Below are 25,904 nucleotides of genomic sequence, written 5' to 3' on the forward strand. Positions count from 1 at the left end.
TGGCCGTAACGACAATCGGCACAATAACAGCCATGTCGACATTCCATATGGCGACAACCTCGTGCGCTAAGTCATGATACTTTATATTTTATTTTATATCCTTCAAACTTTTTTTCCCCATTCTATTTTGTTTTCTGCAATGTGTGATCACAGCATTAAAAGTGTACCTCTATTGTAATTTGGTTTTACTGTAAACGGGAGTCAAGGGTTCGAGCTGAAAACCACCGCTTGGCAACCCCTTTTGGGAAGCCTGAGCATAAGCTAATAACCTTTTGCTTTCGGTATTATAGCCTCCATGTTAAGTTTTTTTTCTGTTTGCTGGAAACAATAAACTTCCATTATATTCCATTCACGAAGACGGTGCCTAACTGAGTAATGACAGCAAGTGCCCTCGCCTCACAGCTCACATCACGCAACCCGAGATGCGGCATACTACTTCCACGCGGACTATAGATAAAATGGGAAAGTTGTCAAAACGTGAAGTGTGTCATTTTGCTGATTGGAACACAAATTAATAAAAAAAATCGAAACATATCATTAAAAGTCTCGTTGCCAAGTAGATAACGAGACTATTGATGATGGTGAAAATATGAAAAATTACAAGACCTTAATCCAAATTGTATTTATTCAACACAAAAATGACGTAAGTTAAGTGTGTAATCGTCTGGGTATGAATGATGAATATTCAACGACGAAATGTCACGAATGACGCGCTTCTGCCTACGGCTTCTAAATTCACATTCTGTACTACATACAATCGGGTTATAATAGACTGTAGAGTGCGGTCAAGTAATACCTGCTGCGATGATTAGTAAAATCACTGGAAACAACATTAAAAACCTAAATGGTGTCGAAGAAAACCACAAAATTGCAGTGTCAAAAATAATTTAATCAGTATAAAATAATCTTAAGCAGTATTGACTTTCTTCAATTCTTTAGCAGCAGCGACCGCAGCTCGGGCACCAGCTTTAATACCTTCCCAAGTCTCAAAGCCAGCTTGTTCAATAAAATCAGGGTCTACAAGGAATCCTTCTAACCCATCACCGTTTCTATAAGCAGGAAGTTCATAGGTGTACGAGAATGGGGCAGCAGCTTGCATGGCGTAGTCACTAGCACTACCTGATGAAGCATACATAGCATGGAAGACATTACCAACAATATAGTCCTTGTTGGTAGACCATTTGACCCTGTCGATAGCTTGGGCCATTTGGACTCCGAGTAAGTGAACCTGCAAAGCATTGATGGGGAGAACACCACTTCCATAACCATACAAGATTATGCTGCCATAACTGTGAATGTCAAGGAATAAGGCCATTCGGTTGCGATGTTCGGCGATGATGTCCCTGATGACGCAGGTTTCGGGTTCGGAGAAGGCGCTTCTGCCGTGGAAGGTATCAGAGCAAGCGATGGAGCTGGACGCTGTGCCCCAGTTCATGTCGAAGTTCCTGTTGAGGTCTACTCCCATGCAATAGTTGAATATCATGTAGCCGGTGGCGCGGTTCTTTCTCCAGAAACGGCCCTGGAATATTCAAAACATACATAGATAGATATAGACAAAAGTAAGAAAAAGTGCGATGGTGATATTTTTATTGTACAGGGCTTCAATTTAGCAAATGCTTCTTTATTGACGTCACAAAATTGCATGTTGTGTTGCAATAATAAAATAGTCTTTGAGTAGTATATCTACAAAACATGATGATAATTTAATTGTCTGCCCACTTCTTCTTCACTTTGGGTATAGGGGAAGAGGGCGACCGAAGAAACGATGCATGGATTGTGTGAAAGCGAATATGATTAGAAAGAATGTTACTTGGGAGATGACGAAAGTTAGAAAAGTATGAAAGGAAAAAAAATGCTGCGCCAACCCCAAATACAATTGCGATTTACAAGAGGATGATGCATTCAAATTAAAGAGTTAGTCAAGACAAATATTATGATATAATATTTATTGCAATGAAAACTATCAAAGACACAACTATGCATAAGTAGGAATTAAATTAAATGAACCAAAATGACTCAAATATTATCCTTAACCTAAAACTTAAAACCAGAAAAAAATACTATAAGAATGAATACTTACACCGTTAAAAGTATGAACATAACCATCAGGATTGGCTACAGGCAAGATGATCCAATCGATATTGTTGATCAGGTCAGATTCTGTGACATCAATGACAAGTTTGTGGATGGCGTAGAGAGTCGCAGGGAGGGTCACCCACTCACGACTGTGGAGGAGAGACTGCATCATGACCACGGGCTTGCTGGCATCCTAGAAAAGGAAAATACTAATGTAATTTACAATTTACAAAAAAGGTTTTGTCAAGTTGGAATTTAGTTTTGAACGTGCTTTGGATGTCAACTTTGAAATAAAGGCTAAAAGTAAGCCTTTTGATAAAATTATTAATTTTCTAAAGATTCAAAATGAATCTTACCTGGAAGTTGGTGGTAGAAATTCTGAGGTACTTGATGGATCTGCCTTCGAAACTCTTTCCTCCTTCAACAACGGTGACAACGTTTGGGAATTCTTTTGCAAGCTCTTGTAAGTAAGCATCGACCTGTAAAATAATGTTAAGTATTCTTGTTATGAATAGATATGTCCTCTTTAAAGTTTAAACTAAGTGTGTCCTCCTGTACAATTTATGCTCCACTCCTTGTTTTCGTAAATCGGAATGTTATGAAAAATATACAGCAACAACGTAAGCTTTTGTTTACCTCTTCATAACTGTGGATTGTGTCAAAGGACAGACGCGATCTGGTGCTGTTGCTCTTAGCTGCAGCTGCGGCTAGGAGTTGATCTTCCAATTCCAGCTGTCTGAAATCGAAATTATGTTTATTTATTTGTTTTTCAATACCATTGTTTCAATCTGCATCAATGTTAGCTTCTCAAGCTTACTCTTTAATATTTTCAACTTCGAGTTTGTATTGCACTCCAGACTGTTTGAGGAAGTTTTCAAATATTTCCCTCTTGAATTTGGGGACGAGGACTTTGCCAGGGCGTCCGGGTACAGCATCAGACCAGACATCGAGCATCAAATCATTTTCGAATTCATGGACCAGTTTGACTTGGTCCATTGAGGCAACATCTACTTGATAAACGGCGTGTCTGCAAATAAAGTGAAGATTTGTGTGAATCAAATGTTGTGGATGGTCATGGTTTATAACGAAAAATCAGGAAAACGATTTATTCATAATCTAGTTGTTATGTTTAATATGGAATATCGAGAGACAAGGCTATGTCATCCAAAAGTGTCCGGATTGGCGTAGAAACCAAATTGATCGTACCCATCATCCATCTCAACCAAATTGATCATGTTTAGCCAGCACCCCGGCTACAAAGAAACAGAATACTAATAAGTATTTCATGGTTAAAACGATGTGACAGTTAAGCCACTTGATAATAAAATAGTAACAATTTCACTTATCCTTTCATTTTATGAACAATAGCATCTGATAAAGACATTAGATTTTAATTAATATCTCTAATCCTGCCGATTACCATCTGTCGTACTTCACAATTGATTCCGATTATTAAATCATTATCTTAGATAATGTATTTATTAATGAGAAATATAATTATTTACCTACCTTATGTATGTTTTGTGTCAACAAGCCGGAACTGTCAACGCGTGTTGCTGTCACGAAGCCAAGCCGCCAAGTTAAAATATTACGGGGTCTCCGTCCATAGCTGCAAATGGTTTCAATCATATCTTACACATAGCTTCCAACAAGTAGTAATAGACAAGGGAAATGCAATCAAACCAAGCCTGTTGCCTGATCATAGAGGTGTTCCACAGGGCTCTATTTTGGGTCCGTTACTCTTCGTTATTTTCACAGCCGATTTACCAAAGACCCTGCAATACTGTTAAGTCCACCTATATGCATACTCAGACGATACTCAGATATATAAGTCATTTATGCCTTCAGAAATAAATTATGCTAAAGAAAATATCACGAAAGATTTAGATCGAATTGTCGACTGGTCTCATAATAACACTCTGGTACATGATAATCGGTACGAAACACCAAATAAATGCTGCTGAAAATCTATACGAACCAATTGTTGTGAACGGAGAGGACCTTGAAAGGGTAAGAATTACTAAAAATTTAGGCCCGCTTATGTACAATTGAACTCCGCTTTTCAGACCATATTAATAACTTAGTGCGAAATGCATTTTACAGATTAAAAGTATTGTAGGGAATGTTCGGGAATTCCTCTCTGAAGGCGTAAGGAAATTTCTATCTGATTTATTGGTGCTCTCGTCATTCAATTACTGTGATGTTGTTTATGGATCTAGGATACTTCAAAAGACCAAAAATTTATTCAGAAGGTGCAAAATGCTTGCATTCCGTTTTGCGACAGAGTTCCAAGAAGGTCGCACATAATATTCTATCATAAATGCAAAAGGATTGCTTAATATGGAATCAAGACGCCATTTGCATTTATTGGGTTTCATACATAGGGTTTTCGCTGATAAACATCCATCATACCTATACAATAGACTATTTTGGTGCGCTGATGCGCATAACCTAAATACTAGATCTAAAATAAAAAATAAACTTACTATACTGAAGCACACACTGAAGCATACACAGGGATATACATTCATATTCTGTACCACATTCAATCGGGTCATAATGAACTGTAGAATGCGGTCAAGTTACACCTGCTGCGATGATTTTTAAAACCAAGCAAAACCCTAAATGGTGTCGAAGAAAACCACAAAATTGCAGTATAAAAAATAATTTAATCAGTATAAAATAATCTTAAACAGTATTGACTTTCTTCAATTCTTTAGCAGCAGCGGCCGCAGCTCTGGCACCAACTTTAATACCTTCCCAAGTCTCAAAGCCAGCTTGTTCAATAAAATCAGGGTCTACAAGGAAAACTTCTAACCCATTACCATTTCTATAAGCGGGCATTTTATAGGTGTACGAGAATGGGGCAGCAGCTTGCCTAGCGTAGTCACTAGCACTACCGGATCCAATATTATAAACATGGAGGGTATTCCCAACAATATAGTCCTTGTTGGTGGGCCATTTGACCCTGTCGATAGCTTGGGCCATTTGGACTCCTACTAAGTGAAGTTGCAAAGCATTGGAGGGGAGAACCCCATTTCCATAACCGTACAAGATCATGCTGCCTTGGCTATGAATGTCAAGGAATAAGGCCATTCGGTTGCGATGTTCGGCGATGATGTCCCTGATGACGCAGGTTTCGGGTTCGGAGAAGGCGCTTCTGCCGTGGAAGTTTCCAGAGCAAGCGTTGGAGCTGGACACTGTGTCCCAGTTCATGTCGAAGTTACTGTTGAGGTCTACTCCCACGCAAAAGTTGGCGATCATGTAGCCGGTGGCGCGGTTCTTCATCCAGAAACGGTTCTGGAATATGCAAAACATTGATAAATAGATATACGCAAAAGAAAGAAAAAGTGCGAGAGTGAGTTTTTTTTATGGTAGAGGGCTTCAATTTAGCAAATGTTTGTTAAATTACAAGTTCAAGTAATTAATCTTTAAGTTTTAGGAAACACGTGAGTATTACCAAATATTGTTAGTAAAGTTTCATTGCAGATAATAACTTTTATTTCTATTTTTATCGTATCATTCACATCATCTACTTAGGGAAGACAAATATTATGATTAGATATATTGCACTGAGAACTATCAAAGACACAACTGTAAATAAGTAGGAATTAAATTAAAAATACCAAAATGACTCAAATGACATCGTAATGCTCATTTAACCTAAAAATTAAAACCAGTAAGAAATAAACACTATCAAAATGAATACTTACAGTGGCAAAAGTGTGAACATAACCATCAGGATTGGCTACAGGCAAGATGATCCAATCGATATTGTTGATCAGGTCAGATTCTGTGACATCAATGACAAGTTTGTGGATGGCGTAGAGAGTCGCAGGGAGGGTCACCCATTCATGACTGTGAAGGAGAGACTGCATCATGACCACGGGCTTGCTGGCGTCCTAGAAAAGGAAAATACTAATGAAATTTTTAATTTACAAAAAAGGTTTTTTCAAGTTGGAATTTAGTTTTGAACGTGCTTTGGATGTCAACTTTGAAATAAAGGCTAAAATTAAGCTTTTTGATAAAATTGTTAATTTTCTAAGGATTCGAAATGAATGTTACCTGGAAGTTGGTGGTAGAAATTCTGAGGTACTTGATGGATCTGCCTTCGAAACTCTTTCCTCCTTCAACAACGGTGACAACGTTTGGGAATTCTTTTGCAAGTTCTTGTAAGTAAGCATCGACCTGTAAAATAATGTTTATTATTCTTGTTATGAATAGATATGTCCTTTTTTTAAAGTTTAAACTAAGTGTGTGCTCCTGTACAATCAGGGCCGCGCCGCCCCTGTGTGCGAAGTGTGCGGCGCACACAGGCGCCAAGACAATAGGGGCGCCGCGCCGCCACTGCCACCTAAATTATTTTTGTTACCTATATGATTGTTTTTTGTAGTGGAGTATCGACAAGTAGGTACAATACGCGCAACATAGGCCTTGTAAACTACAAAACATCTATAACGCTTATTGAACAAGTCTCTCAATATGTTATGTTTATTATTATTCACGTTTATGGTTTCATTTTACGTTTAGGGTTTTAGTTTACATTCCTTACGAGCTCAACGTTAAAACGGCGGCAGTTCTTTGAACCAGGGAAAAAGTACTAGTTATTTAAAACCGTAGAGGCGCCGAGTTTGTATGAGTATGAGTGAGTTTCTGAACGCAGCCCGATGCGATCACGGGTATTCCTCGACTTTAACGAACGAGATAGCTAAGGTAAAACAAAACAAATGAACAATCATTTGATTGAAAGTGTGTGTAATACTAGTAGTATGGCCTCCTCTATGGATATTGTTGCTAAATTAGTTAATCTTTCCTGACTCCTGACATTGTAGAGCGCAGGTAATTTTTTATAAGTTTTAGTTTAGAAAAGGACCTTTCCACGCTTGCTACTATAACTGGCATAGTTAGCATAATTCGTAATGCTATTGTAATGTTAGGGCATAGGTACAGCTGTCAAATTGTTTATATATTGTCTAAATTAAAACTTATAAAAAATTAGGTAGAAAGCGATGCGTACGATGCGGACAGGTGGACGCACTTGTTTGAGTTTCTATATAAATAATACTACGATCCGTTGCGTGCGATACGTCCGTTGCGTACGATACCGACAAGTGGACGCTTAGCTTTAACAAACAATTTTTAAAAATTCGCGCTCGCTACGCTCGCGGCTCTTCACTTGTCAGTGGCTACCGTTCATTCTAAAACCAAAAGTCCCAAAACTCAAAAATTTTCGCGCTCGCTACGCTCGCGGCTGTTCGCTTGTCAGTATAGTTCTTTCTAACATGATTAGAGTACTTTTATGTCCCAAAAGTCAAAAATTTTTCGCGCTCGCTGCTCTCGCGGCTCTTCGCTTGTCAGTACCGTTCATTCTAACATGATTAGAGTACTTTTATGTCCCAAAACTCAAAAATTTTCGCGCTCGCTGCGCTCGCGACTGCACCTTGCACCGTTCTTTGATATACAAGTTTAGGCGCTTTAGTGACCCAAAGCTCAAAAATTTTTGCGCTCGCTACGCTCTGCTTTATTTTCCACTTCTTTTATTTTTTCAATCCTTTTTTAGCCGAACCTAGAAGGTAGCGCCGCTTGTAAGTCCTTTTATTAACAAGAAAATAACTCCTAGCTCACAACAGACTTTTCACGTAGAACAAAGGCCCTCGCATAGACCTGCCGCACGTAGCCTCGCAATGGCTAGGGCCGCCGCTGACTGGAGAACATTTATTTCAGTTAAATTTAACAATTAAAAATATTCATTCAAAAATTAAATTAGTTTTATGATGATTCGTTAAAAAAGAGGCGCTTCATAGGTTTCGCACACAGGCGCTGCCGGGGGTCGGCGCGGCCCTGTGTACAATTTATGTTCTACTCCTTTTTTTCGTAAGTCGGAATGTTATGAAAAATATACAGCAATAATATAAGCTTTTGTTTACCTCTTCATAACTGTGGATTGTGTCAAAGGACAGTCGCGATCTGGTGCTGTTGCTCTTAGCTGCAGCGGCGGCTAGGAGTTGATCTTCCAATTCCAGCTGTCTGAAATTGAAATTTTGTTAATCCATTGGTTTTTCAATAGCATTGTTTCAATCTGCATTAATGTTAGCATCTAAAACTTACTCTTTAATATTTTCAACTTCGAGTTTGTATTGCACTCCAGACTTTTTGAGGAAGTTTTCAAATATTTCCCTCTTGAATTTGGGGACGAGGACTTTGCCAGGGCGTCCGGGTACAGCATCAGACCAGACATCGAGCATCAAATCATTTTCGAAGTCATGGACCAATTTGACTTGGTCCATTGAGGCAACATCTACTTGATAAACGGCGTGTCTGCAAATAAAGTGAAGATTTGTGTGAATCAAATGTTGTGGATGGTCATGGTTTATAACGAAAAATCAGGAAAACTATTTATTCATAATCTAGTTTTTAAGTTTAACAAGGAATATTGAGAGACAAGGCTATGTCATCCAAAAGTGTCGGGATTAGCGTCAGATATATTAGTTTAGATGAGGAAGAAACCAAATTGATCTTACCCATCGTAAATTTCATGTTTAGCCAGCACCCCGGCTACAGAGAAACAGAATACTAATAAGTATTTCATGGTTGAAACGATGTGACAGTTAAGCCACTTTATAATTAAATAGTAGCAATTTCACGAATCTTTTCTTTTATGTACAATAGCATCTGATAAAGACATTAGATTTTAATTAACATCGCTTATCCTGCCGATTACAATCTGTCGTACTTCGCAATTAATTACAACTACTAAATCATTTATCAATCGTTTAGATTATTTATTTATTGAAGAGAAATGTAATTATTTACATTTTAAAGTTTTGATCAAGATAATTGTAGTATAAAAAACATGACGCTGAAGATAAATATGTTGACGATGTCATTAGAATGAAAAAATCGTGAAGTGTGATGTACAAAAGTAAAACAGAGATGAAATTAAATAAAATGAAAGAAAAAAAAACGACCAGGATAGCGTAGGCAGAAGGGACAAGTTACGGAGGGTGCCATTCTAATCTGCAAAACCTAAGTTCACTACCAGTCGCTGCGCAATAGTCCAATCGCGCGGGACATCGAGGCCGGACTGAGGGTGACACAGTTCAACTGTCACAAAAAAAATGCACTCTCTCCGCTCGCGATTTTTGTCTTTATTGCGTCTCACTTTACGGTGATTCTTACTCGAAAAAATTCGCACTCGCTACGCTCGCGTTGCAAATTGCACGTGAAGTTCGCGATTAGACGAAATTTTAAGTTATCGTCAGATTTGCCTTCAAATTTTCTTTAGCTTTAAACCAATAATGATGATCTACCATCTCCAAATTCTAACTTACTTTAAATATTAACTTTATTTTCAACATTATTGTTCATCATCATCATCATCCTCCTGCCCTTATCCCAATTTTATTTGGGGTCGGCGCTGCATGTTTTCTCCATCCATACTCTTCTATCTGCTGTCATCTCTCAAGTAACATCCTTTCTTATCATATCTACTTTCACACAATCCATCCATCGTTTCTTTGGTCTTCCTCTTCCACTATATCCGCCCACGTTCATACTCTTCACCTTTCTCACAACATGAGTTTCATTCCTCCGCATCACTTGCCCATACAATGACAGCTGGTTTTTCACGCAGTTTTATTGCTACTGGCGCCACTTTCAAACTTCCTCTTATATACTCTTTCCTCACTCTATCCATTCGCGTAACACCACACATTCCTCTTAACTTCTTTCATTCGTCGCTTTTGTGGGCCAGCACTCTGATCCATATTATCCATAGATCTAATTTTATTTCTGTAAAAATCGGACACTCTTCCATTTCCATCCACCTAATGATTTTCCATTTCAAAAAAAAATGGTCTGGTTCTAGTTTAACATTCTTAATCACTTTACTCTTTCAAACACGTGATGACATGCACTTCGAAACTTATTGTTTTTGATCCCTTTTCCAAAACTGGATGTCTAGCAGTTGCTGCATCGGAGATTAGGTACGCAAACATAGGTCCTGCGCCTAATCTCTCTCTCGGTGCGTCATTGGGCTGTAAGGAGGAAACATGCAGTATAATTAGCGTCAGGTTCGAAAATCACTGCAGTGGAAGCGACCTTTGGCCAGGGGCTCAAGTTAGTGCGTATTTAAATTACTGCGAATAGATAACAATTAAACTTTTTCCTGTTCATAATCCTCATTGGCGTTTTCCTTATAGATTTAATCTATTATATGATGTTACTGTTAATGACACGATTTAGTAGATAAACTGTCACATGAGGCCATCGTGGTTCTAGTCAGTTCCTTTTCCTACTTAGAACTATGCACTTAGTTTCTAAATTTTTGATTGTTAGGCAATATACCAAGGGGAAGGAAAGATAGCGGAGACGTCACGAGAAAGATAGGTCAGGCACCTCCTTGTAGGTCAAGTAACGTACGGTAGGTACTTACACACATCAAAAAAAGCTTGCGATCACTTCGAAGCACTGAAGAAATGTAATCATTTACTTTTTAAAGTTTTGTTCAAGATAATTGTAGTATAAAAAAACATGACGCTGAAGATGATTATGTTGATGACGTCATTAGAATGAAAAAATCGTGAAGTATGATGGTGTAAAAAAGGAAAACAGAGATAAAATGAAATAAATTAAATTAAATGAAAATAACACGACCAGGATAGCACGGGCAGAAAGGACAAGTCACAGACGGTGCCATTCTAATCTGCAAAACCTAAGTTCACTACCAGTCGCTGCGTAATAGTCAAATCGCGCGAGACATCGAGGCCGGACTGAGGGTGACACAGTTCGACTGTCACAAAAAAAAAATAGTTAGTGCGGTTTTCTGTCTTACTTTACGGTGATTTTTACTCAAATAGATTCGCTTACAGTAGGGTTTTTAAGTCAAAGTCAAATCGTTTATTGAAAGCAGGCTAATTTTTAGCACGTTTTCAGGTCAAAATTACAAAAGGATAGCTCCCCCAAAACTCTTTCAGCACTTCTAGTGGAAAGATGAAGCAGTGAAGAACAAACTAACCAGCAACACAGCAGCAATTTCATTACAATTTAGGTACTGACAATATTGTTTTACCTCAGATACGGAAAAATTGCTAGAAGTTTACAATAAACTGTTTAGCTTGGTAATTATATATTAGGCAGAGGTAATGGTATTAGGCTTCCCTGGCGACTGGCAGGCTGTCTAGGAATATCTCTGTTCTAATTAATGTTCTTGCTCTTATCATGTTGTTATTATTATTATTTCTTTTGCTTTATATAACTTGGTTTGTTTAATTTATTAACTTCTTAAAATAGTTTGTATAATAATTTTCTCTTATAACTTCCTAGTTCAACTTGCATTGTATAACTTTCTCAGAGTCAACCCAAAAAATATTGTAAGCATTTCTTTTTCACGTTATTATCGTATGTATCAATACATACAAATTATAACTTATGTTTTTAAAAAGAGTAACCATGGAGTTTCTTGCCCGTTCTTCTCCATAGGAAGCTAATTTTGGAATGGGCAACTAGAATCAAAATTTATAATTTTGACGTTCATAAGTGCTTGTAAAGGCCTACATGAAATAAATGATTTGATTTGATTGTTATAATTTAGGACGGCTTGTCCTGCTTAGTCTATTATAATAAACTTATGTCATAGAATTAAATTAAAATATCCATAAATATTATTTTGCTTCCATGATAACCCGAAACACGGGTTTAAAATAAACCTAGTTCGGGTGGTCCATATATATAAAATTTAGACCATCTTCTCGTATACATATACATATTATGTATTAGTCTAGCTAGATTATTATTTTTAAGATTCATTTACTGCTATAACAACTGAGCTATTTGTATTTGTACATGTTGAACTATGTTTTTAATAAATTTATTTTATACTAGCCGTTCCCCGCGGTATTACCCGCGCCCGGTGTATTTTTTGCCGCTCTGGTACATGGTGAGCAGTAGCGTCTACCTACAGACAAACATTTTAAAACCAAAATTAACCAAATCGGTCCAGCCATTCTAGAGTTTTAGTGAGACTAACGAACAGCAATTCATTTTTATATATAAGATATTTTTATATTTATATCTGTTGTTTAGGTACTTTTGCGTACCAAAAATAATAAAAAAACGCGCTCGCTTCGCTCGCCTTTATGCACTACCTACTTTTCGATGACTACACTTTTGATTTTTGAACTTTTTATGTCCCTAAATCTAATTTTTTTTAGGCTCGCTTCGCTCGCATATAAATAAGAGAAATATCATCAAAGATCGCGTTTTTAGCAATATAAGATTGGTCCATGATTTCATTTTGTCGTATCTTTTAGGGTGCCCAATAGGTAGTCGCCGATTTATTTACGTATTGTTAGTCAACCTCCTAAAATATTGCACACATGCAAAGCAACACCTTCTATTATAAAAATAAAAAAATGTTGAAATTTATTCTGAACAATAATGATGATCTTCCACCTGCAAATTCAAACTTACTTAAAATATTAACTGCTATACATATTTATTCACAAAATATTTACATTAATTGAAAATAAAATAAACTTATATATATATACAACTTAAAACTAATATAGGGCATCAAAAAATTGCTCCTCATCGCTGTCACTGGGTAATGTACCCAAAAGACTGGCAGCATTGCCACGTTGGATGGCAATGCTCAACCTCTGTGCGAAATAAAAGCCAGCCTTTGGGTCCCGGGAAGTGTCAACCAGGCGCTGGGAGATATCCCTGGCAAGAAGGTGGGCGCTCGGACCCCACGGCCCTAGAGTTTCAACCCCAAACGGCTCAAACATGTAATTGCCTATAAGGTTACTATATTTGCGCCGCTTGAGGTTCTCTGCTTGTGCAGCGGCGGAGCCAGCACGACATGCAGTTCCGGGAAGGTGAGATGGCGCAAGAGTGTCGACGCATGTCGCGTCCCACACTAAAGTCCTACCCACCTTCCACGGAAATAGCGACATGCCGTCTGGTCTCTTGCCATCGTCGCGTGCCAAGCCATTTGGTTCGAGTACGGCTGGCACGCCGACGGCAACAAGAGCGCGACGGATCACGTCGTTTATGTTTGCATGTCGTGGTATGCGGCCGGCACTCCGGCTGCACGACAGGCCGTGGTGACCGAGGCTGTTGACAGCTTCCCCGCAGTGGCAGCGATGAGGAGAGCAGCATGGAGCACCTAGTCGGAGGCAAACGGCGAGTCTGAAGGTGGTGTCATCAAACATGGTGCCTGTGTTTGAAGACGGAAGTGCAAGAAGCCATAGACCCGACTCCCATTCACCCACAGCCAGTAGGCGCGCTCGCTCTGCAGAAGTCATTGACGTATCGATTAAACTTTTCCGTATTACTCTGCAGAGCGGCTCATCCCACTGTCTCTGAGAGGACAGGTTGGCGGGTAAGTCGGTGTTCGGGCATGCGACTTTCCAAGCGTTTAAAGCCTCAGTCAGGCTTGGCACCTCAAAATTGACCAGTGTGGTGGGTAATATTTTCCTGATCAATTTCTCAGTGCCATGGACCGAGGAAATAAAGGCTGGTAAACTTACACTGGAAATTTTACGGACGCCAAGTCCTCCCATACGGATGGGAAGAGTCGCTTGAGACCAAGCTCTGTCGTCCAAGGCCACATTTAAAATGGATGATAGTGTATGTCTTATAATTTCGTCGATTTTGTCCAAAAGGTTGGTGTGCTTCCATAAATGGGAAGCACGCAAGTTATATGTAAGTTTTGGTCCAAAACAGCAGTACCGTATGATGGTGATGGCTGCATGCATATTAATTTTGAGTAGCCTTTCCGAAACATCATTAAAATTTTGAATTTTCTTCTCAATAAAATCCGAAAATGAATCTTCCAGTATAGGCGATCCAAGGAGGCAAAGAGAACTTTGGTCTATCGGTTTAATTTCAGGAGCTATTGCGAGGAAATTTTGAAGAATAGTCTGTCTGTCAGTCGAGTCGGGTATAAAAAGTTCGCATTTAGATAGGTTGAGGTCGAGGCCAATGTCGTGGAATTTATCTTTTAGGAAAATTAAATCATTAAGAACAGTATCTCTGTTGCCTCCCAGGGTCCCGTCGTCGAGATACCACACGTTAAATTCAGAATTTAGCTGCCGAATAATTGGGTTAATCGCCAAACTAAAAATCACAGGCCCGAGTGGATCACCTTGTTGACAGCCAACAGCGGATTCTAACAGGTTGTTCCGATATAATAATTTTGTTGGGTATCTATAGCATTGCCAAAGAAAACTGTAAATTTTGGGTATTTCTTTTTTGACTTCTGCCAGCAAGGTGTCCCTATTCACCGAGTTGAAGGCGTTCTTGATGTCAACCTTCAGGATGACAAGAAATATTAACTTAATTTTCAATATAAGAAAGAAGAAAGAAAGAAAAACCATTCATTCAACACAAAAATGACGCAAGTATAGTGTGTAATCATCTGAGTATGAATGATGAATATTCAACGACAAAATGTTACGAATGACGAGCTTCTGCCTACGGCTTCTAAATTCACATTCTGTACTACATACAATCGGGTCATAATGGACTGTAGAGTGCGATCAAGTAATATCTGGTGCGATGATTTGTAAACTCAATGGGAACAACATTAAAAACCTAAATGGTGTCGAAGTAAAACCACAAAATTGCAGTGTCAAAAATAATTTAATCAGTATAAAGTAATCTTAAGCAGCACTGACTTTCTTCAATTCTTTAGCAGCAGCGGCCGCAGCTCTGGCACCAACTTTAACACCTTCCCAAGTCTCAAAGCCAGCTTGTTCAATAAAATCAGGGTCTACATACCATGCGTCAATCCAATCACTGTTCCTAAAAGCAGGAAGTTCATAGGTGTACGAGAATGGGGCAGCAGCTTGCATGGCGTAGTCACTAGCACTACCTGATGAAGCATACAGAACATGGAAGATATTACCAACAATATAGTCCTTGTTGGTAGACCATTTGACCCTGTCGATAGCTTGAGCCATTTGGACTCCGACTAAGTGAACCTGCAAAGCATTGGAAGGGAGATCACCATTTCCATAACCGTACAAGATCATGCTGCCATAGCTATGGATGTCAAGGAATAAGGCCATTCGGTTGCGATGTTCGGCGATGATGTCCCTGATGACGGAGGTTTCGGGTTCGGAGAAGGCGCTTCTGCCGTGGAAGATATCAGAGCAAACGTCGGAGCTGGACGCTGTGCCCCAGTTCACGTCAAAGTTTCTGTTGAGGTCTACTCCCACGCAATAGTTGAATATCATGTAGCCGGTGGCGCGATTCTTTCTCCAGAGACGGTCCTGGAATATTCAAAACATACATACATAGATAGATATAGACAACAGGAAGAAAAAGTGCGATGGTGATATTTTTATTTTAATTGTATAGGGCTTCAATTTAGCAAATGCTTCTTTATTGACGTCACAAAATTGCATGTTGTGTTGCAATAATAAAATATTCTTTGAGTAGTATATCTACAAAACATGATGATAATTTAATTGTCTGCCTACTTCTTCTTCAGGCACGTGTTTATTAAGTTAATCTTGCGAGAGGTCAATATTTTTTTTGGGAACACGTGCGTATTACCAAAGATTGTTAGTAAAGTTTCATTGGTCGTTAATATCTTTAATTTACATTTTTATAGTGTCATTCAGATTATAGTCTCCATGACGATCCCGCATCAGAATAGAACCACCTTACCTCCCTTGGGTGTCATAAAAGCCGTGAGTGATGGTGATGAGCATGAACGTAGACGGGTATAGGGGAAGAGGACGACCGAAGAAACGATGCATGGATTGTGTGAAAGTGAATATGATTAGAAAGAATGTTACTTGGGAGATGACGGCAGATAGAAAAGTATGAAAGGAGAAAACATGCTGCGCCAACCCCAAATACAATTGCGTATTACAGGAGGATGATACATTCAAATTAAAGAGTTAGGCAAGACAAATATTATGATATAAGATATATTGCAATGAGAACTACCAAAGACACAACTATGCATAAGTAGGAATTAAATTAAATGAACCAAAATGACTTAAATATCATCCTAATGCCCACTTAACCTAAAACTTAAAACCAGAAAAAAAATACTATAAGAATGAATACTTACACCGTTGAAAGTGTGAACATAACCATCAGGATTGGCTACAGGCAAGATGATCCAATCGATATTGTTGATCAGGTCAGATTCTGTGACATCAATGACAAGTTTGTGGATGGCGTAGAGAGTCGCAGGGAGGGTCACCCATTCACGACAGTGGAGGAGAGACTGCATCATGACCACAGGCTTGCTGGCATCCTTGAAATGGAAAATACTAATGTAATTTACAATTTACAAAAAAGGTTTTGTCAAGATGGAATTTAGTTTTGAACGTGCTTTAGATGTCAACTTTACAATGAAGGCTTAAATTAAGATTTTCGATAAAATTATTAATTTTCTAAGGATTCGAAATGAATCTTACTTGGAAGTTGGTGGTAGAAATTCTGAGGTACTTGATGGATCTGCCTTCGAAACTCTTTCCTCCTTCAACAACGGTGACAACGTTTGGGAATTCTTTTGCAAGCTCTTGTAAGTAAGCATCGACCTGTAAAATAATGTTTATTATTCTTGTTATGAATAGATATGTCCTCTTTAAAGTTTAAATTAAGTGTGTGCTCCTGTACAATTTATGTTCCACTCCTTTTTTGCGTAAGTCGGAATGTTATGAAAAATATACAGCAACAACGTAAGCTTTTGTTTACCTCTTCATAACTGTGGATTGTGTCAAAGGACAGTCGCGATCTGGTGCTGTTGCTCTTAGCTGCAGCTGCGGCTAGGAGTTGATCTTCCAATTCCAGCTGTCTGAAATCGAAATTATGTTTATTTACTTGTTTTTCATTACCATTGTTTCAATCTGCATCAATGTTAGCTTCTCAAGCTTACTCTTTAATATTTTCAACTTCGAGTTTGTATTGCACTCCAGACTGTTTGAGGAAGTTTTCAAATATTTCCCTCTTGAATTTGGGGACGAGAACTTTGCCAGGGCGTCCGGGTACAGCATCAGACCAGACATCGAGCATCAAATCATTTTCGAAGTCATGGACCAATTTGACTTGGTCCATTGAGGCAACGTCTACTTGATAAACGGCGTGTCTGCAAATAAAGTGAAGATTTGTGTGAATCAAATGTTGTGGATGGTCATGGTTTATAACGAAAAATCAGGAAAACTATTTATTCATAATCTAGTTTTTAAGTTTAACAAGGAATATTGAGAGACAAGGCTATGTCATCCAAAAGTGTCCGGATTAGCGTCAGATATATTAGTTTAGATGAGGTAGAAACCAAATTGATCTTACCCATCGTAAATTTCATGTTTAGCCAGCACCCCGGCTACAGAGAAACAGAATACTAATAAGTATTTCATGGTTGAAACGATGTGACAGTTAAGCCACTTTATAATTAAATAGTAGCAATTTCACGAATCCTTTCATTTTATGTACAATAGCATCTGATAAAGACATTAGATCCTGCCGATTACAATCTGTCGTACTTCGCAATTGATTACAACTACTAAATCATCAGATTATTTATTTATTGAAGAGAAATGTAATTATTTACATTTTAAAGATAATTTTAGTATAAAAAACATGACGCTGAAGATGAATATGTTAACGACGTCATTAGAATGAAAAAATCGTGAAGTGTGATGTTGTACAAAAGTAAAACAGAGATGAAATGAAATAAAATGAAAGGAAAAAAATGACCAGGATAGCGCAGGCAGAAGGGACAAGTTATGGAGGGTGCCATTCTAATCTGCAAAACCTAATTCACTACCAGTCGCTGCGTAATAGTCCAATCGCGCGGGACATCGAGGCCGGACTGAGGGTGACACAGTTCAACTGTCACAAAAAAAAATGCACTCTCTCCGCTCGGGATTTTTGTCTTTATTGCGTCTTACTTTACAGTGATTCTTACTCGAAAAAATTCGCAAATTGCACGTGAAGTTCGCGATTAGACGAAATTTTAAGTTATCGTCAGATTTGCCTTCAAATTTTCTTTAGCTTTAAACCAATAATGATGATCTACCATCTCCCAATTCAAACTTACTTTATTTTCAACATTATTGTTCATCATCATCATCATCCTCCTGCCCTTATCCCAATTTTATTTGGGGTCGGCGCTGCATGTTTTCTTCATCCATACTCTTCTATCTGCTGTCATCTCTCAAGTAACATCCTTTATTATCATATCTACTTTCACACAATCCATCCATCGTTTCTTTGGTCTTCCTCTTCCACTATATCCCCCCACGTTCATACTCATCACCTTTCTCACAACATGAGTTTCATTCCTCCGCATCACATGCCCATACAACGACAGCTGGTTTTTCACGCAGTTTTATTGCTACTGGCGCCACTTTCAAACTTCATCTTATATACTCTTTCCTCACTCTATCCATTCGCGTAACACCACACATTCCTCTCAACTTCTTTCATTCGTCGCTTTTGTGGGCCAGCACTCTGATCCATACAAGACAGCAATATTATTGTTATTCATTACCATCACCCCTTTGTCCCAATTTTATTTCTGTAAAAATCGGACACTCTTCCTTTGCAATAGAGCTGGAAAGGTCACCCAATGATTTTTTAAAAATGGCCTGGTTCTAGTTTAACATTCTTAATCACTTTACTCTTTCAAACACGTGATGACATGCCCTTCGAAACTTATTGCTTTTGATCCCTTTTCCAAAACTGGAAGTCTAGCCGTTGCTGCATCGGAGACTAGGTACGCAAACATAGGTCCTGCGCCTAATCTCTCTCCCGGTGCGTCATTGGGCTGTGAGTTAGAGAGAATGAGAAAACATGCAGTATAATATGCGTCGGGTTCGAAAATCACTGCAGTGGAAGCGACCTTTGGCCAGAGGCTCAAGTTAGTGCGTATTTAAATTACTGCGAATAGATAACAATTTAACTTTTTCCTGTTTATAATCCTCATTGGCGTTTTCCTTATAGATTTAATCTATTATATGATGCTACTGTTAATGACACGATTTAGTAGATAAACTGTCACATGAGGCCATCGCGGTTCTAGTCAGTTCCTTTTCCTACTTGGAACTATGCACTTAGTTTCTGAATTTTTGATTGTTAGGCAATATACCAAGGGGAAGGAAAGATAGCGGAGATACCGCGAGAAAGATAGGTCAGGCACCTCCTTGTAGGTCAAGTAACGTACGGTAGGTACTTACACACATCAAAAAAAGTTTGCGATCACTTCGAAAAACTGAAGAAATGTAATTATTTACGTTTAAAGTTTTGATCAAGATAATTGTAGTATTGACGCTGAAGACGCTGAAGACGAAACATGACGCTGAAGATGATGAAGATGATAATTAAATAGTCTACTTAATTTAGAGTAACTTTTACTAAGAAAGTAAAAAATAAACAATGCCAAAAAAAAGTTATAGCCAAAAATGTATTCTTAATTTTCGGTAGTTTTTGTATGTTATCATTATATTTTTTTATTTTATTCCACTTCCATTTCCGCACTTTATCTAAAACTAAGATAGACACATTTGCATATAAACAGTCCATATTTTTACCCGATGGATGTACGAATCACTAACCAATTGAGGCGCCAATATACTCAGCGGTTCCTGGTTCCAGCGGTGACTGGTGGTGGTGTCTTCTCTCTAATAATGAACAATTCTATTTTGTCAGAAGTTACAGAAAGTACGAAAATCGAACATCACGAAAAGTAATTGAAAAAATGAAATTGAAAAAATCTGTAAAATGTTGTATTTGATTTTGCTTTAACTTTTTTCTGGCATTATATTTTTTTTACTTTCATAACAAAAAAAATTCTATATTTAACGGGCTATCTAGCCATATAGGTCTCGATCGTGGTGGACATTTGGACCGGAATCGCCCATTGTCCTTTATTTTATATATTTTTATATTTGTATTTATATCAGGTACTTTTGCGTCCCAAAAATAAAAAAATTCGCGCTCGCTCCGCACGCCTTTATGCACTACTTTTCGATGACTTCACTTTTGGTTTTTGAACTTGTTAACTTTTTATGTCCTGAAATCTAATTTTTTTCAGACTCGCTACGCTCGCATATAAATAAGAGACATATCATCAATGATCGCGTTTTTAGCATTATAAGATTGGTCCGTGATTTGATTTTGTCGCTTATATGGGGATGCCCAATAGGTAGTCGCCCCGGGTACCACCCGATGCTACGCTGCCACGGGCTTTATAATACAAGCTATTATTGTTATTATATTATAATACAAGCTGTTGATTTGCATCCCTGCCATATTCAATTCCGTAATTATGCTAATGATTCTCAACCCAAATCAACAAAAAATCAAAAAGAAAAAACCATTCATTCAACACAAAAATGACGCAAGTAAAGTGTATAATCGTCTGAGTATGAATGATGAATATTCAACGACGAAATGTCACTAATGACGAGCTCCTGCCTACGGCATACAATCGGGTCATAATGGACGGTAGAGTGCGATCAAATAATACCTGCTGCGATGATGATGATGAACTCAATGGGAACAACATTAAAAACCTAAATGGTGTCGAGGAAAACCACAAAATTGCAGTGTCAAAAATAATTTAATCAGTATAAAATAATCTTAAGCAGTATTGACTTTCTTCAATTCTTTAGCAGCAGCGGCCGCAGCTCTGGCACCAACTTTAACACCTTTCCACGTCTCAAAGCCAGCTTGTTCAATAAAATCAGGGTCAACAAACCATGCGTCAATCCAATCACTGTTCCTAAAAGCAGGAAGTTCATAGGTGTACGAGAATGGGGCAGCAGCTTGCATGGCGTAGTCATCAGCAGCACCAGACGCAGCATACAGCACATGGTAGCTATTACCAACAATATAGTCCTTGTTGGTAGACCATTTGACTCTGTCAATAGCTTGAGCCATTTGGACTCCGACTAAGTGAACCTGCAAAGCATTGGAGGGGAGATCACCATTTCCATAACCGTACAAGATCATGCTGCCAGAGCTATGAATGTCAAGGAATAAGGCCATTCGGTTGCGATGTTCGGCGATGATGTCCCTGATGACGGAGGTTTCGGGTTCGGAGAAGGCGCTTCTGCCGTGGAAGATATCAGAGCAAACGTCGGAGCTGGACGCTGTGCCCCAGTTCACGTCGAAGTTTCTGTTGAGGTCTACTCCCACGCAATAGTTGAATATCATGTAGCCGGTGGCGCGGTTCTTTCTCCAGAGACGGTCCTGGAATATTCAAAACATACATAGATAGATATACACAAAAGAAAGAAAAAGTGCGATGGTGAGATTTTTATTTTAATTGAAGAGGACTTCAATTTAGCAAATGCTTCTTTATTGACGTCACAAAATTGCATGTTGTGTTGCAATAATAAATTAATCTTTTAGTAGTATATGTACAAAACATGATGATAATTAAATTGTCTGCCTACTTCTTCTTCAGGCACGTGTTTTTTAAGTTAATCTTGCGAAAGGTCAATATTTTTTTTTTTTTTGAAACACGTGTGCAATACCAAAGATTGTTAGTAAAGTTTCATTGGTCGTTAATAACTTTAATTTACATTTATATCGTGTCAGAATAAAACCTCTTAACCTCCCTTGGGTGTCGTAAAAGCCGTGAGTGATGGTGATGAGCATGAAGTGGGCAGGTATAGGGGAAGAAGAGGACCGAAGAAACGATGCATGGATTGTGTGAAAGTGAATATGATTAGAAAGAATGTTGAGGATGATACATTGAAATTAAAGAGTTAGGCAGGACAAATATTATGATATAAGATCATGCAATGAAAACTATCAAAGACACAACTATGCGTAAGTATGAATTAAATTAAATGAACCAAAATGACTTAAATATCATCCTAATGCCCACTTAACCTAAAACTTAAAACCAGAAAAAAATACTATAAGAATGAATACTTACACCGTTGAAAGTGTGAACATAACCATCAGGATTGGCTACAGGCAAGATGATCCAATCGATATTGTTGATCAGGTCAGATTCTGTGACATTAATGACAAGTTTGTGGATGGCGTAGAGAGTCGCAGGGAGGGTCACCCATTCACGACTGTGGAGGAGAGACTGCATCATGACCACGGGCTTGCTGGCATCCTAGAAAAGGAAAATACTAATGTAATTTACAATTTACAAAAAAGGTTTTGTCAAGTTGGAATTTCGTTTTGAACGTGCTTTGGATGTCAACTTTGAAATAAAGGCTGAAATTAAGCTTTTGATAAAATTATTAATTTTCTAAGGATTCGAAATGAATCTTACCTGGAAGTTGGTGGTAGAAATTCTGAGGTACTTGATGGATCTGCCTTCGAAACTCTTTCCTCCTTCAACAACGGTGACAACGTTTGGGAATTCTTTTGCAAGCTCTTGTAAGTAAGCATCGACCTGTAAAATAATGTTAATAATGTTAATTAATGTCTTCTGTTTCAAAAAGGAAACAGAAGATTAGAATAGGAGAGTTCACCAGTGAAGACGCAGAGGTATCATACGGCGTACCGCAAGGAAGCGTATTAGGCCCTACACTATTCTTAACGTATATAAATGATCTTTCTAGCTTAAAAATCAGAAATGCTAAAATTTTCTCATACGCCGATGATACCGCTGTTGTCTTCTCAGGGAAATCCTGGCAAGAAGTTGAATATGCGGCTGAGGTGGGCATGGCTAAAATAGCTAAATGGCTAATAAATAACCTACTCACATTAAACACTTCCAAAACTAATTTTATATGCTTCAGCATTAGTAATCGGACACAGCCTAGTGAGAATTTTAAAATTAAAATCCATCACTGTGACAACATAAAAAGCCGAAATTGTGACTGTCCAAATATAGCCAAAGTAACACAAGCCAAATACTTAGGTGTACTGGTAGACCAAAGACTATCTTGGTACCCCCACCTTGAACACGTAGCTTGTAGGGTTAGAAAATTGGGCTGGTTATTCAGCGTACTAAGACACGTTGTACCAAGGAAAGTGACTAGTCGCCATAACTCATTTAGAAATGTGCTAAATGAGATATATGTCTCTTTGGTGCAATCTGTCTTGGTGTACTGCATTCCTATTTGGGGCGGGTCTGCAAAAAGTAAATTCATTGAGGTGGAGCGAGCTCAACGCGCTCTTATAAAAACAATGTATTTTAAAAAACGAAGGTACCCTACAGAAAATCTCTATCAGATTAGTGATCTACTCTCGGTAAGAAAATTATATATTATACAAAGCATATTAAAAACACACAAGACCCTACCTTATGATGCATCCAAATTAAATAAAAGAAGGAAAGACATTATTGCACAAATCCCTAAAACAAACACCCGCTTTGCCAGTATTCAGCATAAAAAACGTTCGGCTAAATTATACAATAAAATAAATAAAGAATTATCTATATACTCTAAACAATATCGACAGTGTAAAAAAGATATAACTAAATGGATAAAAGAACTTACCTATGAGGAGACAGAAGCACTCTTAAAATAAGCTACATAATACACATTTATTCATAATAACATGTAAACACTCGCGCTCTCACTCATAAACACGCAAACACACACACACACACGCACACACGCACGCACACACACACACACACACACACACACACGCTTCGGCAAAACTTAATGCATACTTAATTGAATGTAACAAATAGATTTTCTTTTCTTTTTTAATTATAACGATCTCTTGATATGGAAGAGTGGAGTCTACTAATACAAGCATTATTTGCTTAAAAGTAGGCTCCAATCACATACTGATTGTAAACTACTTATTGAAGAAATAAATATTTTGTATTTTTTTTTGTATTTGTATTTTGTATTCTTGTTATGAATAGATATGTCCTCTTTATAGTTTAAACTAAGTGTGTGCTCCTGTACAATTTATGTTCTACTCCTTTTTTTCGTAAGTCGAAATGTTATGAAAAATATACAGCAATAATGTAAGCTTTTGTTTACCTCTTCATAACTGTGGATCGTATCAAAGGTCAGACGCGATCTGGTGCTGTTGCTCTTAGCTGCAGCTGCGGCTAGGAGTTGATCTTCCAATTCCAACTGTCTGAAATCGAAATTATGTTTATTTGTTTGTTTTTCATTACCATTGTTTCAATCTGCACCAATGTTAGCTTCTCAAGCTTACTCTTTAATATTTTCAACTTCGAGTTTGTATTGCACTCCAGACTGTTTGAGGAAGTTTTCAAATATTTCCCTCTTGAATTTGGGGACGAGGACTTTGCCAGGGCGTCCGGGTACAGCATATGACCAGACATCGAGCATCAAATCATTTTCGAAGTCATGGACCAGTTTGACTTGGTCCATTGAGGCAACGTCTACTTGATAAACGGCGTGTCTGCAAATAAAGTGAAGATTTGTGTGAATCAAATGTTGTGGATGGTCATGGTTTATAACAAAAAATCAGGAAAACTATTTATTCGTAATCTAATTGTTATGTTTAACATGGAATATTGAGAGACAAGGCTATGTCATCCGAAAGTGTCCGGATTGGAGTCAGATATATTAGTATAGATGAGGTAAAAACCAAATTGATCTTACCCATCGTAAATTTCATGTTTAGCCAGCACCCCGGCTACAGAGAAACAGAATACTAATAAGTATTTCATGGTTAAAACGATGTGACAATTAAGTCACTTTATAATTAAATAGTTACAATTTGACGAATCCTTTCATTTTAAGTACAGTAGCATCTGATAAAGATATTAGATTTTAATTAATATCTCTAATCCTGCCGATTACAATCAGTCGCACTTCGCAATTGATTACGATTTTTAAATCATTATCAGTCGCTTAGGCGATTATCACTCGGTACCGCGCACCGCCCTCCGTGGCGGTGGCGGTAAAGCGGATTTTATAGCGGCTCTCCGCGCGGTAAGGCGGTTTACACGCCTGTCAGCGCGGATGGATTTTACGCCGATTTTGACCAGTCACAGACACTGGATAAAGTGCGGCGCCCCGTGTGTGATGCACCGCCCCTCCACGCGGCCGGCCGCGTGGAGGGGCGGTGGCGGTCAGGGCACCGCTCGAACGCGCGGTCACGCTTTGTACAGATTTAATACAGGTCAATGCGACATGAGATCCGCTTCACCGCCTACCGCGGCGGTGCGCGGTGCCGTGTGTTTATCGCCTTAGATAATGTATTTATTAAAGAGAAATGTAATTATTTACCTACCTAATGTGCGTTTTGAGTCAACTAGCCGGAACTGTCAACGCGTGTTGCCGTCACAAAGCCAAGTCACCAAGTTAAAATATTACAGGTTAAAAGTATTGTATGGTATTCGGGAATTCCTCTCTGAAGACGTAAGGAAACTTCTATCTGATTTATTGGTTCTCTCGTCATTCAATTACTGTGATGCTGTGTAAGGACCTAGGATACTTCAAAAGAAAAAAAATGTATTCAGAAGGTCCAAAATGCTTGTATTCGGTTTTGCTACAGAGTACCAAGAAGGTCTCACATAATAATGCGCCCACGGCCGATTTCGGCCACGGTGGCTGCTCTCATTTAAGGAGATCAGGCAGCTGCGCAGGACATATTAGTGCACAAGCATTTGCGCAGACACAGGTGCACTCCCTATTCCTTCACTCTCATAACCCGATGGGACGGCAATCCGACACGACCGGAAAGAGATCAGGCGCAGGACCGACATTTACCTGCTCTTCGATGCACGGGTGAATCTATCACCAACTTCAAGACTACGGGCTGCTTTGTGAAAGTTCAAGAAAACCCACAAAGCGATTTCGGCCCGACCCGGGAATCGAACCCGAGACCTCGAGCATAGCAGCCGTGCTTGCGACCACTAGACCAACGGGGCAGTCAACGTAATATTC

At 38.5% G+C, this 25,904-nt stretch overlaps 4 protein-coding genes across 4 annotated transcripts; all 4 read right to left on the reverse strand.

The window, feature by feature from the left end:
• Positions 1-868: 868 nt before the first annotated feature.
• LOC135118188 (carboxypeptidase B-like) lies at positions 869-3,131 on the reverse strand. Its single transcript, XM_064039464.1, has 5 exons — positions 2,894-3,131; positions 2,713-2,812; positions 2,433-2,555; positions 2,081-2,269; positions 869-1,519 (listed from the first exon to the last, which is right to left on the reverse strand). Exons 1-5 carry the CDS (start codon positions 3,070-3,072, stop codon positions 908-910), a joined length of 1,203 nt encoding a protein of 400 aa, XP_063895534.1. The 5' UTR covers positions 3,073-3,131; the 3' UTR covers positions 869-907.
• A 1,594-nt stretch (positions 3,132-4,725) lies between these two features.
• Positions 4,726-8,725, reverse strand: LOC135118187 (carboxypeptidase B-like). The gene is made up of 6 exons (XM_064039463.1): positions 8,598-8,725; positions 8,185-8,394; positions 8,004-8,103; positions 6,142-6,264; positions 5,790-5,978; positions 4,726-5,376 (listed from the first exon to the last, which is right to left on the reverse strand). Exons 1-6 carry the CDS (start codon positions 8,663-8,665, stop codon positions 4,765-4,767), a joined length of 1,302 nt encoding a protein of 433 aa, XP_063895533.1. The 5' UTR covers positions 8,666-8,725; the 3' UTR covers positions 4,726-4,764.
• A 5,977-nt stretch (positions 8,726-14,702) lies between these two features.
• On the reverse strand, positions 14,703-17,523 carry LOC135118189 (carboxypeptidase B-like). The gene is made up of 6 exons (XM_064039467.1): positions 17,392-17,523; positions 16,979-17,188; positions 16,798-16,897; positions 16,518-16,640; positions 16,166-16,354; positions 14,703-15,353 (listed from the first exon to the last, which is right to left on the reverse strand). Exons 1-6 carry the CDS (start codon positions 17,457-17,459, stop codon positions 14,742-14,744), a joined length of 1,302 nt encoding a protein of 433 aa, XP_063895537.1. The 5' UTR covers positions 17,460-17,523; the 3' UTR covers positions 14,703-14,741.
• Positions 17,524-20,653: 3,130 nt separating this feature from the next.
• On the reverse strand, positions 20,654-24,736 carry LOC135116625 (carboxypeptidase B-like). The gene is made up of 6 exons (XM_064039402.1): positions 24,615-24,736; positions 24,202-24,411; positions 24,021-24,120; positions 22,343-22,465; positions 21,992-22,180; positions 20,654-21,297 (listed from the first exon to the last, which is right to left on the reverse strand). The coding sequence occupies exons 1-6, from the start codon at positions 24,680-24,682 to the stop codon at positions 20,686-20,688; spliced, it is 1,302 nt and encodes a 433-aa protein (XP_063895472.1). The 5' UTR covers positions 24,683-24,736; the 3' UTR covers positions 20,654-20,685.
• Positions 24,737-25,904: the final 1,168 nt, after the last annotated feature.

The sequence above is a fragment of the Helicoverpa armigera genome, chromosome 19 (genome assembly GCF_030705265.1).
Source record: "Helicoverpa armigera isolate CAAS_96S chromosome 19, ASM3070526v1, whole genome shotgun sequence".
NCBI classification, from domain to species: domain Eukaryota; kingdom Metazoa; phylum Arthropoda; class Insecta; order Lepidoptera; family Noctuidae; genus Helicoverpa; species Helicoverpa armigera.